Genomic DNA, 16152 nt, shown 5'->3' on the forward strand with positions numbered 1-16152 from the left:
TTGAACTTGATGCTTGGGATCCCGGAGGCACATGAACGGATTGGGCATTTCTGCATTAACAAAAGAAAACATACAATACATACTGCTGCCATTGTGAGCAACCAGAAAGGTCATGGACGGCTCTTGGATGAGGGCACCGCTGGCCACCATGCATCCAACCCGGCCTGCCTCCAGCCGGGAATCATTCCCAAAATTGGAAACATGACATTGACTTTCTGTCTTGAATGCGCTTGATCTGAGGGGCTAGAGCGCGGGATTACATGGATGGGCAAGCCGTGCTGAATGACGTGTCTGGTGCTCGATATGCAGATGAGTTGTGACCGACACCTCGTCTGCAAGATGCGAGGACCGCAACACGGGTTGAAAGAGGCCGTCTATTATTAATATGTGGTTGCCATTATCGTCATTCCCTCCGTGTTGGTTCTGTATTTTTTATTTTTTATCTTTTGTTTCTCAACATTTTACACTTTACTTGGCTGTTGCAAAAAGGAAAAAAAACGCCAAAGTCACATGCAATCTACACACACGGCAGGAGGCGCAAACATGTCGTGGATCGCCGTCCCCAGCCGGCTCTACTATAAACTCAGACGCAACACACACGCGGCCCCGAAACCAGCAACCAGACCATCACCATCACCAGCAGCAGTGCAGCCTCGCCGGCCCCCAAACACACGACTATGCCACCCCCCGGCCATGAACCTCGCTCTCCTCCCCTACACGGTGTTTTTCGAAATCGTGTCGCACCTCTCTGCGCCCGAGGCCCTCGCGTCGCGCCGCATCTCGCGTGACGTGCGCTCGGCGCTCGTACGGCCCGACCTGAGCATCAGCCTCATCCTCCTGCACTTCCCGCGGTCGGTCGAGGGCCGCGCCCTCCGCGGGCACCTGCGCGCGGGCCGCCACGGGCCTCTCGAGGAGGAGGACTGGGCGGCCGTCTTTGCGACGCTGGCACGGCGATACCACCACCTGGGCAGCGCGACGCCCTGGAGGGTCGACAAGGTGCGTGTCGCGGGGGGCCCTGGGCTCAGGGGCGTCACGCCGTGGAACAGGTTCCTGAGGCTGGACGACAAGACGGCCGCCTTTGACTACTGGGACCCCGTGTGGACGTTTGCGCCGCGGCAGGGCGTCCTGGTGTATCCCGCCGCCGCCGCTGCTGGCGCCGCGACCGTCGTGTACAGGGCGAGGGACCTGGCGAGCGGCGACGAGGCCGAGGTGCCATTCGACGCGGGCGGCAAGGTCGTCCGGAGGGTGCGCCTGAGCCACGGCATCCTGGTGGTCGAGTGGTGCGAGGAGGAGCAGGGACGCGACGAGGCGGACGGCGTCGGGGCCGCCGCGCATCGCCACTTCGCCACGGCTTTTGACGTCGTCCCGGGCTCTTGCGGACGCGGCCGCCGGCGGCGGGTTCAGGTGTCCTTCCGGTCCGAGTGGAAGACGCACTGCCTGGGCCTGCCGCTCTCCCACCAGGACCGCTTCTTCTCGACGCACAACGCGACGCACTACGTCGTCTACATCTGGCAGCCGACGCGGTCGCCGTGGGGCGAGCACGCGCCCCTCGAGCGCCTCGTCGTCTGGGACATCTCCCGCCCGAGTCCCTACCGGCCGTCGCTCGATCCTGCCGGCGGGCTGGCACCCCCCTCCTCCTCCTCCCCCGGGCCGAGAATCATACGGCGCATCGCCAACGACGACCTGTCCGGCTGGGGCGTCCGACAGGCCGACACGCCCCGGCTGCGAGGCCTCGCCCTCGACCGGAACACCTGGGACGCCGACGCGCGCTCGGCCACGGGCCACGTCTTCCTCGTCGAGGAGGAGCACCGCTGGTGCGCGGGCCCGCACAGCAGCGCCACGCCTCCGCGGCAGCACCACCTGCGCACCACGGGGATACCGCTCGTGGGCGACGGGCCGAGGTGGGTAGACGACTGCGGCGGCCGGGGGACGTTCGCCGACCACGGCATGGAGTTTTGCCCCCGCAGCTGCCGGGCCAGCTGCGCCGACGACGGGGTGGACGGGGTGGACGCGGCGGAGGATTCTTCAGCGTGGCCTGGGAGGACGCCGTGCTGGCGCCACGACGACTTCCCGTACCTCACCGTTTCAGAGGCCCACGATGCGCTGGCGGGCGTGAGAATCACGGCCAGACACTGCTTCATGATGGAGACGCTGTCGGTGCACGTCCGGCCGCGGCTGTGCGTCGAGGGGGTCGCGAGGTATCGCAGCGGGGACCGGGCGCACGCCGCCCCGGATGACGACGAGGTGAGGTTCGAGGATGGTTTGTGGTCGCAGCTCATGGGCAAGGGGTGCATTGCTGGTGATGAGCGGTGGGTTGTGGGCGAGGATGAGGCCGGGGACGTGACCATTTTGATGTTTTGACAACCTCTTACCATGACTTATGATGATACCTGGATACACGAATATATGATGATATGAGGGGCCATGAATGCAATGTTTTGCATAAAACTATGAATAGCGTCGGTCGTGAGAGCTTCTTCTCCTTTCTTCTTGTGTGTTGGGTAGCGTGGGTCTGTAAAAATATGATAAACTATACGTGTGTATGAACCTAGATAACGCCTTGCCATGCCATACCCTGCTTTTCAACCCCCCCCCCGGGAAAATCATACATGGTCGTGCTAACATGAACGAATTCAGATGTGGCAAAGTTTTCCGCTTGTATATGAAATAGTGTAAAATTTACCCACCACTCCTTTTGTTGGGCATATCCTTAGCTTTTAAGTGCTGGGGGAATCTGCAAAAACCCACTGAAGTAGTCATCCAACCACTCGGCCGCCCTCTCGCCCGAATCGTCGTTGCTTGTGTCCCACCGCCCGACAGAGCCGACGTACCCATCTGGGCGGACGTTGACAATGGCTACCTCGCCTGGCTCCAGATTGCCGAGCCACTTGTTCGTGCACAGCGTGCCGCGGGTATCTTGCTCGGGAATGTTGTCGAGGTACAGCGTCCAGCGGCTATCTTGCAGCATGGCTGGGAGATCGTAGATTTCCATTTCCGCCTTGGGCATGGTTGCTGTTTCTTCGTTAGCGATCCCTAAAGGATGATGTATATATGCAGAGGCTAGTGTTGGGGAAATGAGAGACATACTGATTAATGCAAAAGTAAAGAGATGGCTGACTGCGGTATAGCGTTCCGGACGGATGTAAATGTCCTCTGCGGAGCCCTTTCTGGGTTGCTCAGCGTAGGATTTGCTCGCCGCAGCGGAAAGCTGGCTTACAAACGACGAATTCCCAGCAACGGCGTGGCAAAAGGTTGACAGGAAAGGTGCAGCCTGCTGGACATCCCACATGAGGAGGAAGATCCTGAATTGACCCAACATGGGGATGTCGAGCTGGACATCCACGGGGTTCGAGTCAATGTATCGGGTGACTTTCGCTGGAGGCAAGAGACATCCGGGCCGGGCATCACCAGTAGGAATGGCAAAGCTGTCTGTCTCGGTGCGGTTTATAGGGCTGCTGGAATATTCTGCACCGATTCCAGATATAAAGCGCACATTTGCCTTGAAGTTTTTGGCCAGGGCAACCGCATCGCCTCCAGCAATTTGGTTAGCGTGTTCGTAGTCAAAGTTGACCAGGTCGAGTGCTATCTTCCGTCTCTCCTCTTCATAACTTTCAAGCAAGACTGGCTTGGCAAGCCCACGGACGGCCAGGTTAAGCTTCCACGAAAGATTCCACGAGTCGTGCATGGACGTGTTCATACCCTGGGCGGCCTTGGGTGAGTGCGTGTGGCTGGCATCGCCGGCGAGGAACACCCTGGTGTTGGCGTCGGAGAATCGACTGGCTACACGCTGGCCAACCTGATATCGTCCAAACCATTCAATATACTTCCAATCGACGGAGAATGGAGCCATAATCTTTCTGGCTTGTTCCGTGACGAATTGCTGGCCGAGCTGGCGACGGTCCTCGGTGGCCCATGTCTTGAGCTCGATATAAAACCTTGTCATGTTTCTCTCACGGGGGATAATAAGAATAGAACCGTGCTCCTCTGAGTATACTAGTGTTTTTGACCAAATGTCAGGAAAATCTGTGATGAGTTCTCCATCCAAGACTCCCCAGATTGCGGCCTGGGACATTCCGATGGCTGCTACATCGGGAATGCTCTTGCGGACTTTGGAGTGCGCTCCGTCACCTACACTCTTGTCAGCGAAAGATCGCGCTCATGGGCAAATTTGGGAGGGGACATACATCCAACCAAGTATTGTGTAGTATAAGTCTTCTTGTCCTGGGTTACATTCGTGCGGCAATTTACTTGCAACTGGCCGGTCTTGGCAATATTCTCATAAGATTCAAAAGAGGCGTTTCTGCGCACCGTTTTGCCTCTCTTGGCTAGATCTTCAATGAATAGACTCTCTACGATGCCTTGGTGAACCAGTAAAATATACGGATCAATGACATCAATTACGGGTGGGTAATGAATTTCTCGGCCTAGTCTGTGCAGCGGCTGATCTTTCGTGGCTCTCCAGAATGAAATATCATAGACACGGACTCCTCGTTGGAGTAAAGGGTCGGCTAGTCGTAGCTGTCTGAAGGTCTCAATCGTCTTGGGTTGTAAACCGTCCGCCCTGTGCAGCAAAGATGTGAGTTTCTCCATCCATAAGTCATTGCCACTTTCAAATTACCAGCACGACGGGCCATGATATTTCTCTCCCTTACCTTCCTACTGGTGTTTGGTCGGCTCTATCATCAACCACTTCGGCGTGAATGCCGTATCTCGTCAGAGTCGCCGCCATCATCAGGCCGGCCGGGCCTGCACCAATAACACATACTTGACAATCCGACGGCGGCTCGGGGAAGTTTCGTAGCTGGGAGAGGTCGGCAATAGTGGCGTCTTCAGCATCCTCATCTACAGGCTCCATCTGCCGTTCCACCGCAGTTTCAACGTCCATATCGGTGGTTGGGGTCGCATCTGCTGAACGCTGGGGACTGGATAAAATTCCCGGTGCCATGCCTCTGCGGTTGCTTATATTGCGTCTGGCTTGGGAGTTAAAAGGTCCGATTTACAAGTGGAATTGCCCCCAGCTTTTGCTAATGCGACCGTGTCTAATGATCCAGGGGAGTTTTAAGTTTCGAAACGTAGAAGTGTTTGTGAGTCGTCGTCTAGCCGGCACGAGAGTCGCTATTTCTAAGCTGTCTGGAATGATAAAGAAAAGCAAGGTTTGTGAGTCCCCCCCCGCGGCAAGGCACTTGCTAGACTTTTGAGGATTTCAGCTCTCTATTAATACCACCCACGTACGAGATGTGATGTCAAAAGTGGGCGAATAACGATCAACAGTCCGAAACCCACAACTGTTGGGTGGGCCAACCAATACTGGGAAGCGGGAGTCGACTAGTTAACGTGTTACTCCGTTGAGCACGGGCAGATGGTTCCGGAGACAATACAGAGAATAGGTGGTACGATACTCGGTAGACTTGAATCGGTGATCTTGGCGGTCGTCCCAGGAGAAGGAAGAGAATTGCAATCAAGGATGGCAGTGACTGGGCGGTGCCGGAATAAAATATTAGTTACGAGCTTGTGGCAACGCCTGGCTTCCACCTTCCGCTCGACTAGAAGCTTGAATCACGGACTGTCGTCGGTGGCCATGCTTATGCCGTGTTCCTTGTGCCTCTGCCTCTGCCTCTTGCCCCGTAGTCCGTTCTCCGTACCAGTGCTCGGTACCAGTGCCATGGCTTCTCTGGCCGCCATCAAATAAGCTGGTCAGCGGCTCATCGGACAGGCCCGGCAAAAGTCGAGTCGTAGAAGGAAGGGCAGGAGCCTGAGGTCAGTCAAACAGCCAAAGCCCTAGTCGGGCACCAGAGACATCATGGGCCAGGGCGCTGAGGCTGAGGAGGAGGAGGAGCGGAGGCCACGGGCATCATCTGGCACCTGGTCTCAACGTTGCAGCAAAAGTGGCATGACTTGATGGCGTGCTGAGTGAGGTTTGGGAATTTGTGAAGCAAAAATGGGCTGATCTGGCGGACAAAGTCGGTGGGGCTCCCGCCGCTAGCGCCAGAGGGTTTGACTTGGTTCGACTTGGTCCATCTTGAGTGGTTGAATTGACTCATTGGTACGGAGTAGATGGCCAGATGGCCAGATTGGCAGCTGTGACGAGGCAAGTGCCAATCTGGTGCCACTTAATTACCTGCTCAATCTTGTGCCAGGCGTCTGCCAGGCGTCGACCGTCGCCAGTCCCGGCGACTTCCATGCGTGGCAGTCCCTAGGCCAGGTTGCTGCTTGCAGCGCACGCAATCAAGCCTGCAGTTCTTTGCAAATGTCCCGGTCCAGTCCGTAGTACTATGTACATACGGAGTCCATACATATTCCCTTCATCTGTGTCTTCTGGCTCATCCGCTCCTGCTCCATTTGGCAGAAGCCTGCACAAACGCCTCTCGTGATTGGTCCACCTCCAGATCGCAGCCATCGTTCGTGGATGAAAGTGGTGCCATCATGCACGTCTTGTTGAAGCACACTTCATTTGAGAAGTTTCTGTATTCCGGAGCATGTACGGAGTACATCTCGAGCCGTCGGCCTGGTTTCAGCCATGAGTCCCATGAGTCCCGGCCTTCCCCAACACTGCAACCGTCACACCGCGTCAACAGTGCCCTTTCTACATAACATCGATAGTAGTCGTATATGCACTCGAGGAGCTTGTACCATATGGATTCGACTTGACGTTTCCATTCTTGCCAGTAGTAGTCAAGTTGCAGGCGGCTTGTCCGGAGCCTGCAAGTTCAACTTCCATGTCAAATGTTCTTCCCGGGTGCTATCCCCATCCGCCGTGTCAAATTCTCATGTGCCTCTTGCATGCTCAAATGCTCAAGTGCCCCTAGTGTTGTCCCACCCCGCCATATCTCCCGGTGATCGATCTTCTAAACCCTATACTATCCTTTCGAATATTACATGTATGTACTACATCCCGGGTTCCCAGCGCTGTGAAATTTGCTCTGACCCCCAGCTAGCTAGATCATCATGCGACATGCTTCCTTCCAGCAAGCAACTAGAACGATTGGTCCACAAAAAGATCCCTGATGATACGACCAAGCTCTTTTGCTCTTGCAACGCATAGCGTATGTATGTACATACGCAGTAGTACGCATCTCTCGACATCGTTGTGTGCCATGGATCAGACTTTGCAATCGTACCAACCGGAAGCCAATCCATATTACCTGCGTTCGCCCGTTGATGGTAGGAATCAAAGCCCTGTCCTGTACTAAGCCGAACAATCGTCTCATGCAGACGCCGAGAACCGAGCTACGCAAAGCAGTCGTAAGGCTTGATGCTGTTATGCAACCGCAAGGGGTCCTTACCGGGACAAGGCGGATGAGAACTACTTGCATGACAGATCAGACCACCGTACCGCTTTACAGTTCAAATGGGTCATCCAATCGAAAACAATAGTGTCGGTGCACCGACCACAAATGTGATAATCTAGACGCATGGCCGATATGTCCGGGAAGGGCATTACCAATCGGCAACCCGATATTAGTCGTACAGAGAGTCAGCAGCTACTAGCCCTTCTGAGACGCGTGTAAATACATACATGTGTATGTGTGTGTGTGCGTGCGTGTGCGTGTGTGTTTACGGGTTAATAAACAAATAATATCACAAACCATCCACTCCGGCTATCGTAAGAGACTACATACATACACACAGATGCCTTCCCACATGAGGACCTATAGGCACGGAAGTATTCGAGGTACCGGTACATCAAGTTCCAAGAGCCTAATATCCTCAAGGCGTGTTCGCCGAGCTGTTACATCGTTCCGTCCGATATCGGCCTCATATATCCAGAACTTGCAGGAGCAAAATCACACATACATATAAATGTGGCCGATCATTTGGATCCGTTATTCCTCTGAAATCAGTACGGTGCTCTCGCTTGGTTCGGAATGCTGGCCATCAACGGGTTGATACAGAGCACCAACATCCTGCACCACTTGCCTCCCTGACCAGTTCTTCATGCTTCCCTGGGCCTTGGATCTCACACGGATGCCATGCCAGTCGGGCAGCGCTCGGAGCCATGACAGCATCGAGGCGGCCTCGGGCAGGACGACCGTTCCACTGCGTCCGGTGAGGACCTGTTTGACGACAGCCTCGGCAATAGAGTCGGGATGCAACATGGGAGCGACGAATGAGTTGCCCTGGTTAAAGCCTGCAAAAAGGGCGGTTTGAGTGTGTCCAGGGTGGACCGTAATAGTTCGAACCCTGGGAGCATTGTAGCGAAACTTGAGTTCTCCAGAGAGGCCCTCGTGGAAAGCCAAGGCGGCAGCCTTTGAAGCACCGTAGTCGACCATGTCGGGAAGACCAGCCCATGCAGCGATCGATGATACGGTGACAATTATGCCGTGATTTTGAGAAATCATGTTAGGCAAGAATGCCTTGGTGACCCAGTAGTGACATAGAGTGTTGACATCAAAGGTGAATCGGACATCTGCTGGCTCAGAGTCCATAATAGTCTTGCCTCTGGCGACGCCGGCGTTGTGGATAAGAACAGAAGGATGGCCGACCTCAGCTCGAATCCGGTCTGCCGCCGCAATGACGGCATCGGGCGATCTAAGGTCGCATTGATAGTAGTGTACCCTCGAATCTATTCGTATAACTAGTTAGCCCATGGACTCCTCTTTGGACAGAAAAACAGAAAACGCGGAGTACTGCCGGGGCAAACGCACTGGTCTTCATGGTCATGGGCTGAACATCGAGTACAACAACGGTGATGCCCTTCTCGGCAAAGTATCGCACCATGCTTGCGCCAATGCCAGCAGCACCGCCAGTAACAAGTACAATTTCCCTCGACCAGACATATTTGTCGTCGACCCAATTGTTGCGCAGTTTGTCTGAATACCAAGCACTCAGGCGTCGCAAGACGGCAAAGTAGAATAGAACTCTAAGGCGCCGGGCGGCCTTGGGGTGCAAGATGGCCCAGTCTTGGCCTTTTTTGGAGAATCTCGCAAGCAAGACGAGGGGGAGGAGAAGGGCTGGGTTCCCGGCGGTTCTGCGGAAGAGCTTGAGGACAACATCAAGGCAAAAGCCCTCGCGGGGTAGGAATCCCTGATGCATCGGCATGGTGTGAATGTGGGAATCTACGGTTTTGAGCACAGAACTGAGCCTCAAACAATATCAAGTTGAGTTGTATAGACGGCCGCGAATTCGGTTGGGCGTGAAAACGGGTTTCCTAGACGCAAAAGGGCTATTAGAGGAGACAAATGGCGAGAAGATGGACCTGGTATAAGATGAAAGTAGAAGAGTGCAGTCAAAGCCGGTATGAAATTAATATACTCGGGTTAAGTTGAACAACCGGCTGCCTCAAACGACCACAACTCCTGAGCCTCAACATGTCCAGCGCAAAGAGCTAGCTAGAGCCGAGGTCCTTGCCGTTTCTGGCGAGGGCGTGCGTGCGGGGAAGGAACCGTGGCAGCTGTCATAAGCTGGCGGCACTATGGAGTGTTATTATGGTGAAGCACCTGCGACTGCCGAGCTGGGGGCACGTGCATGCAAACTCTAGGATATTTGAAGACCAAGAGCTGAGACCTCTTTGACCTGCGCCTTTGTTTCCGGGGCATAGCCGAACGGACGCACACGGCCTCACAAGACAGCTTATAAGAGTGACGAAACACTCGAAATAAACTCAAAGTGACACTTTCAAACTCACCGTCATCTTCGACATCTGACAACTCTACCGGAAACGGGCGGCAAGCGACGGCAGGTTCTTACGGCACAAGGCCCCAGCTGTCGGGTCTTGGCCACGCGCCGCTTAAATGCCCTTCCACGGGCCCCAACGGTTGCCTCCGTCCGACATTTGAGCACTGGCTTGCGGAGCTCCAAGCTTCCAAGCTCCAGACCCACTTTGGCCATCTCCGACCAATGCTCAAAATGCAGTCACTCGGCCAAGGTTGATGGCTCCCTAACTTACATTGGCTTCACCTTCAACCACGGTTCTCCTTTTCTCTCACCACACAGCTATTCGAGGCGAAATAAAAAGAAAACAAAGCCATATGTTGTGACATTTGGCTCATTTCTGGAGCCCCATTTAATTGCATCGCACGCCCTCTTCCCCCTCTGCCGTCGTCAACTATCAGCAACAGCTCTGTGAGCTGGTACTCAGCATGGCAAGCACTCTAATGCGGGCGATTCGGCCCACGCCGACCCCGTGCAAACGTGGACTGCATCATGCGAGCCGTTTCCATTTGTCAAAATTTGTCTGCTTCCAGTTTACGCGTTCCTGGGGACGCAATGGCGCGTCGGAGTCTGGCGGTTGCCGAGGCTTTGCGAGCAATAATTCATCCAAGGGTTCGCCGGTCCTGGGAGATTGGCTGTGCGTCTCTGACGAAGTTGCCGACGCTGTGGCCAAGAATAAGCCTCTGGTAGCTCTGGAATCAACCATTTACACGCATGGCGCACTGTCAAAGGACCTTCCCTTGGAACATGAGGACCTTGTTCGGAGTCTTGGCGGTATACCAGCAATCATTGCCATAGTGGATGGGGTGCCGACCGTAGGTGTGTCGGGCAAGGAGATGATGCGCATCGTTGAGAGAGGAAATGCCGCCAAAGTTTCACGCCGGGATATTTCATATCTCGTCGGCATGGTGAGTGATGCACCATCATACGTGGTCGTGACCGTTTACTGACAGGTTGTGCAGGGTATTGCTGGTCGCAGAATGCATGGTGGAACGACCATCTCAGGGACCATGTTGCTCGCAAGACTAGCTGGTATCAGGGTCTTCGGTACCGGCGGCCTTGGTGGTGTTCACAGAGGGGGTCAAAATTCAATGGATATTTCTGCAGACCTCACCGAGTTAGGACGTACACGCGTGGCTGTCATTAGCAGCGGCTGCAAGGGGTTTCTGGATATTCCCCGAACATTGGAATACCTAGAGACACAGGGCTGTGCTGTTTCAACATTTGCCGACGGCCGAGAAGGAAAAATAGACTTCCCGGCTTTCTGGGCCAGAGACAGCGGCGCCAAGAGCCCGTCGGTCGTCAACACGGAGAAGGAAGCAGCATCCATGATACTGGCACAGGAACGGCTTGGAATCGAGTCAGGCCTCCTGTTTGCCAATCCAATTCCCGAGAAATTTGCCGTGCCCTCAGACGAAATGCACGCGGCCATCGAGCAGGCGGTGTCGGAAGCCAATGAGAAAGGCTTTACTGGGAGTGCCAACACGCCATATATCCTGCAAAGACTCCGGGAGTTGTGTGGGGAGAGGGTTGTTTCGGCAAACAAGAATTTGGCCACCGCAAATATTACACGAGCCACTAATATTTCTGTTGAGTTGTCGCGGTTGCTGGCGAACGAGCCTCGGCCGGCGACAAGTTCGTAAGTGGAATCGTGGTTGCAACGTGAAAGACGTTTAAGTCTAATTGTAGATAGCAAAAATGCATTCATGCCCCCACACAGCCCAGTCTTTCTTAAAGCGCAAGATGCAACCAACAGCAAGACTGACGTCCTCGTTGCTGGGGGCGTGGCTGTTGACCTAAGCTGTGATTTCACCGGTTCCAAATCTGGAGATGCCTCACCGCAGGCGCATACTTCTAATCCCGCCTCCATTACTCAGTCAATTGGTGGCGTTGGCCACAACGTAGCTTTGGCTGCGCATTTGGCGAGTAGCAAGACGAAGGTAGGCTTCTGTAGCATGGTCGCTGACGATATGTAAGTCCGGCCCTCATGCTGTCACTCCGAAATAATCAGTTCTGACCGCGTTGTATAGAGCTGGCTCAACTGTTATTTCTTCTCTACATCAATCTGGACTGGACACTGCACATGTCAAGATGCTTCAAAGCACAGAACACGCTGGCAGCAGAACCGCTCAATATGTCGCCATCAACGATGCAAACCGAAATCTTGTCATGGCAATGGCTGATATGGGCATTTTCACTCAATACTCTTTCCCCGAGGAATGGCGGTCAACAGTGAAGGTAACTTCACCGAGATGGCTGGTAGTTGACGGTAACTGGAGTGCCAGCAGCATTAGAGAATGGGTTAGCATAGGCAAAGACCACAACGCGAAAGTTGCATTCGAGCCAGTGTCCGTTGCCAAATCAAAGAGCCTATTCACAAACCAGCGCGGCATTCCCAAGCTTGACATCTTTCCCCATGCCAGCGTCGACATGGCGTCTCCAAACACGTATGAGCTAGCAGGCATGTACGAAGTCGCAAAAGAGAACGGCTACCTGGACTCCCAAGATTGGTTCAGGGTTATAGACGCTTTTGGAATGACGGGAGCCAGAGACCGCTTCGTAAGGCTCACATCCGCAGACTTGACGGACACGGGAGTGCCGGTGCAATGCGTCAATCTGCTGCCTTATATACCCACTTTACTGACAAAACTTGGGCCGAATGGCGTCTTATTGACAAGCATTCTCGGTCGAGATGACCCGCGTCTTCGGGATAGAGATGCAGAAGAGTACATACTGGCAAGGGCGTCACCGAACCACCCTACCGTGGGCGGAATTTACATGCGGCTATTCCCACCAGCAGAAAAAGTTGAGAGCATTGTATCAGTCAATGGTGCTGGAGATACGTTTTTGGGCGTTCTTGTTTCTGGATTGGCGCAGGGTGGGAGTGTTGAGAAGTTGATTGATGTGGCTCAGAAGGGAGCTGTAATGACATTGAAGTGTACGCAGTCTGTCAGTCCAAAATTAAGGACATTGGAGGATATACTCACGAAGACCGTTTCTTTTAGATGATTATTTAATTGGACAATAAAATCAACATTCAACTTTTTCCCATTTCTGGTGTTACTGTGTTGGGCTCACATCATGGATTGCTGTGGCCCAAGTTGCTTCCACAAAAATTTCCAACATGTATTACTGTTTATGTATAAAAATATAGTCTGAGGAGCAGTCATGAAATACTCCTAAAAGGCCCTCACTCCCCTCTTGTTTTGGAAGCATTCTCACACTCAGGGACGATGATACAATCAGCCTTGCGACTTTACCGAGCTCCTATTGGTGAATGGGTTTCTCGGCCCATAAATATGAGGGGTCCGTCTGCAAGGCTGACATTGGCATCCAAAAAAAAAATTCCACCACCTCGAAATCTTGCCAGCGCTGATAACCACCTTTTCGCCCGCCGCCCATTTATCATTGTAAAAATGGCGAACAAACTGGATAATTGGGATTTCGACCAAGAGAGTTCCGAAAGCGAGCTCTCTTCAGACGCTGAGACTGGTAATCCGCCCGATGCCAACAAAAGAGCTGGTATTTTCGAAAAGGACTCCGACGAGGAGGAGCTCGAGCGATTGGTTCTTGGAAACAAGGCTGGGTTTAAAGAAAACCTTTTCAAACATGGAATTCTTAACGAGGACGATGATGGTAATGGCGACATTGAAATGGGCGATACCGATACTGGCGGCCTAGAAGAAGTAGATGATGCCGACTTGTTCGTCCTGGATACCGGCGCAGGGAGGGCGTCAGTGCCGTTGGCAAATGCCCCAAAGGTCGAAGAGGGCGATAGACCGGCGTGGGAGGATAGCGATGACGACCGATTAGTTATTTCCTTGGCTGGTGCGAACAGGCTGCGGAAATTGCGAATGACTGAGGCGGATGATCTCGTCACTGGTTCGGAATACTCGAGGCGGCTACGCCAACAATTCCTGCGATTAAACCCTGCACCGGCCTGGGCCAAACAGAACGCCGGACGGCCGGCGTCCAAGAGACGGCGACGCTCATCAGCAGCGTCAAATTCGACCAGCGACTCTGACGGAGACTCAGACTCGGAGTCGTCCGCGCAGCCCTTGGAGGAGTTCCTGCGAGACGTCAGACAGCTAGCCGGACTGGGGGCCTCCAAGAAGCGCAGGCTGCGGCCAGAAGTTCTCGACATCCAGAGGACAAGAGACATTTCGGACAAGCACAGGGCTCCAGTCGAGTGTCTCTCCTTCCACCCCGAATACCCCGTCCTGCTGTCCGCCAGCAGAGCATCAATCTTATACCTGCACCACATCGCGCCCGATGCCCAGCCGACGCCAAACCCGCAGCTCACATCTGTCCAGGTTAAGCAAGTGGACGTGCGAAGAGCGGAATTCCTGTACCCGCAAGGCGACAAGATCTTCTTTGGTGGCCGTAGAAGGTACTTTCACCAGTGGGACCTGCCGTCCGGTATTGTGCAGAAGACGACGCAAATCACCGGACATGGCTTGGAGCACAAGACCATGGAGAAGTTCAAGCTGAGCCCTTGCGGGCGATACATGGCCATTGTCGCATCGACAAAAAAGGGCGGTGGCGTGATCAATGTCCTCAGCGTAGCTTCCATGCAGTGGATTGCCGCCGCCAGACTATCCAGCCGACACGGTATTGCTGATTTCGCGTGGTGGAGTACCGGGGGCGGCATGACGATTCTCGGTCGAGACGGCCAAGTTGGCGAATACAACATGGAGTCGAGGACCTTTGTCGGTATATGGCACGACGACGGCTGCATCGGCGGCATCGTCATCAGTCTCGGTGGGCACGGCGGACCCCCAGCCCTCGGGGAGGACCGCTGGGTGGCCGTCGGGTCGAACAGCGGTATCGCGAATATTTACGACAGAAGCGTGCTGATAGCTTCGCAAGGGGACGACGAGCTCGTCGTCAAGGAACGGCCCACGCCGACCAGAACCTTTGAGCAGCTCATCACGCCCATCACCGTTTTGGCATTCTCGCCGGACGGCCAGCTGCTCGCGTTTGGTAGTCGGGAGAAGAAGGACGCCCTGAGGCTGGTGCACCTTCCTAGCTGCACTGTATATCGAAATTGGCCGACGGAGCAGACGCCGCTGGGTAGAATCACTTGTGTGGCGTTTGGGAGGGAGAGCGACGTGTTAGCTGTGGGTAATGACTCTGGGAAAATTAGATTATGGCACATTCGGAGTTAGGGCTGAATTGCATGAGGGCATTTGTATTTATGCGTCGTTGAGATATCTGGCTTCCCGGCCATCTATCACGTTTTCATGCCGTATCCTAAACTCGTCAAAAGGCCCGTTTGTCGTCCATGAGAATCGGTCTCCGTGCCGTCTTTCGCTGGCTGTCTATTTGCTAGCATCCCTTGTATGCGGCAGCATGCCCCCCTCATCTTGGGCCTGATTTGGCTGTGCCGCTTGCCCCTGAAGCAAGCAATACCTCCCGTTCTTTCGCAAAGTAGCTTCTTCCAAACTAGCCTAGACTGGATTTCGAGCACCTCTTCTTGGGTCAAGTTTTGTCCCTGCGCCTTCCATTGCTCTTCGTCTCTCACACAAGCTCCGCGTCCCCGTCCTGCACCAACGCCCTCGCGCTGGACCACCTCAGAATCAAGACATCACCCTCCTCCGCCGGCAGCGTGACGTCGGCATCCGTCCCGCTCCCGTGAACGTCGGCGCTCCTCAGCATGCGGATGAAGACGGCCGTGTCCAGATCCGGCGCATCAATCATGCTGATATTCCCCGCTGTGTCGTTCAAGTTCTGCAGCTGCTGTGGGAAACTGCCTAGAAAAGAAGACAGGTAGTGATTGTGCAGGAGGGCCTGGTGTCTCGTTGCGTAGGCCAGTTCCGTGGGGGATAGCCTGTCCCGGAGCTCTTGGGTAGAGAGGTAATGGAGGGTGTGCTTGTCAATCTATCATGTCGAAGGGTTAGCACGGCGTGTCCCTGACTGGTTCCAGGGAGGTGGCGAGTACCTTGGAGACTCGTACTCGCAGGTAACTTCTGACGAGGAATTTCCACCGCTCCAGCTCTGTTTGCAGTACAATGAGGGAAAAATTGGCCTTTGGGTCCATGTCGCCCGTCATGTCTTCGACCTTTTCAATCTGCGCCTTGATGCGGCCGTTGACTCGTTCGAAGAGCCCGTCGGACGGCCAGCTGCTCTCTCCCTCCGTGTTAGGGGAGTACGATATCCAGACCAGTGTATGGGGGAGGCGTTTGCGCGACACCTTTGCCGCTGTTGGACTTACTCTAACAGCTCGGGCGCTGAGCGCTCTGCTACCCATCGACGCGTCAGGGCTTGTAGATCGCGTGTGCCGGAGGGGATGGAGTCGGTGGCGGGGTCGACTTCACGCAGGATGTCGTCGATATCCATGGTTGCTATAAGACTTGGGAGAGTTTAAGGGACATGTGGTCTGGGGGGTTTCTTCTTTCTTTTCGTCTTCTTTTCCCTTTAGAAACGAGTCGAGGTTGATGTGGTGTAGTTGAGCAATGCCGCCTTTTTCGATGGTGGGGGTGAATTGGAGTTCGTGGCGCG

At 54.5% G+C, this 16152-nt stretch overlaps 6 protein-coding genes across 6 annotated transcripts; 3 read left to right on the plus strand and 3 right to left on the minus strand.

Moving 5' to 3' along the window:
• Positions 1–543: 543 nt before the first annotated feature.
• On the plus strand, positions 544–2361 carry G6M90_00g101710 (uncharacterized protein; the record flags this gene model as incomplete). The annotated part of the gene is made up of 1 exon (XM_014690688.1): positions 544–2361. The coding sequence occupies one exon, from the start codon at positions 544–546 to the stop codon at positions 2359–2361; it is 1818 nt and encodes a 605-aa protein (XP_014546174.1).
• A 349-nt stretch (positions 2362–2710) lies between these two features.
• mobA_1 (3-hydroxybenzoate 4-monooxygenase) lies at positions 2711–4945 on the minus strand (the record flags this gene model as incomplete). Its single annotated transcript, XM_066131593.1, has 4 exons — positions 2711–3012; positions 3088–4128; positions 4185–4561; positions 4653–4945. The coding sequence occupies 4 exons, from the start codon at positions 4943–4945 to the stop codon at positions 2711–2713; spliced, it is 2013 nt and encodes a 670-aa protein (XP_065987634.1).
• Positions 4946–7823: 2878 nt separating this feature from the next.
• Positions 7824–9039, minus strand: RED2_3 (Dehydrogenase RED2; the record flags this gene model as incomplete). The annotated part of the gene is made up of 2 exons (XM_014690686.1): positions 7824–8563; positions 8646–9039. 2 exons carry the CDS (start codon positions 9037–9039, stop codon positions 7824–7826), a joined length of 1134 nt encoding a protein of 377 aa, XP_014546172.1.
• A 1040-nt stretch (positions 9040–10079) lies between these two features.
• Positions 10080–12660, plus strand: G6M90_00g101740 (uncharacterized protein; the record flags this gene model as incomplete). The annotated part of the gene is made up of 4 exons (XM_014690685.1): positions 10080–10559; positions 10614–11290; positions 11345–11623; positions 11682–12660. The coding sequence occupies 4 exons, from the start codon at positions 10080–10082 to the stop codon at positions 12658–12660; spliced, it is 2415 nt and encodes an 804-aa protein (XP_014546171.1).
• A 407-nt stretch (positions 12661–13067) lies between these two features.
• Positions 13068–14819, plus strand: G6M90_00g101750 (uncharacterized protein; the record flags this gene model as incomplete). The annotated part of the gene is made up of 1 exon (XM_014690684.1): positions 13068–14819. One exon carries the CDS (start codon positions 13068–13070, stop codon positions 14817–14819), a length of 1752 nt encoding a protein of 583 aa, XP_014546170.1.
• A 352-nt stretch (positions 14820–15171) lies between these two features.
• Positions 15172–15990, minus strand: SLD5 (DNA replication complex GINS protein SLD5; the record flags this gene model as incomplete). The annotated part of the gene is made up of 3 exons (XM_066131594.1): positions 15172–15531; positions 15593–15773; positions 15866–15990. The coding sequence occupies 3 exons, from the start codon at positions 15988–15990 to the stop codon at positions 15172–15174; spliced, it is 666 nt and encodes a 221-aa protein (XP_065987694.1).
• Between the last annotated feature and the right edge of the window lie 162 nt (positions 15991–16152).

This window comes from Metarhizium brunneum, chromosome 6, assembly GCF_013426205.1.
Source record: "Metarhizium brunneum chromosome 6, complete sequence".
NCBI classification, from domain to species: Eukaryota; Fungi; Ascomycota; class Sordariomycetes; order Hypocreales; family Clavicipitaceae; genus Metarhizium; species Metarhizium brunneum.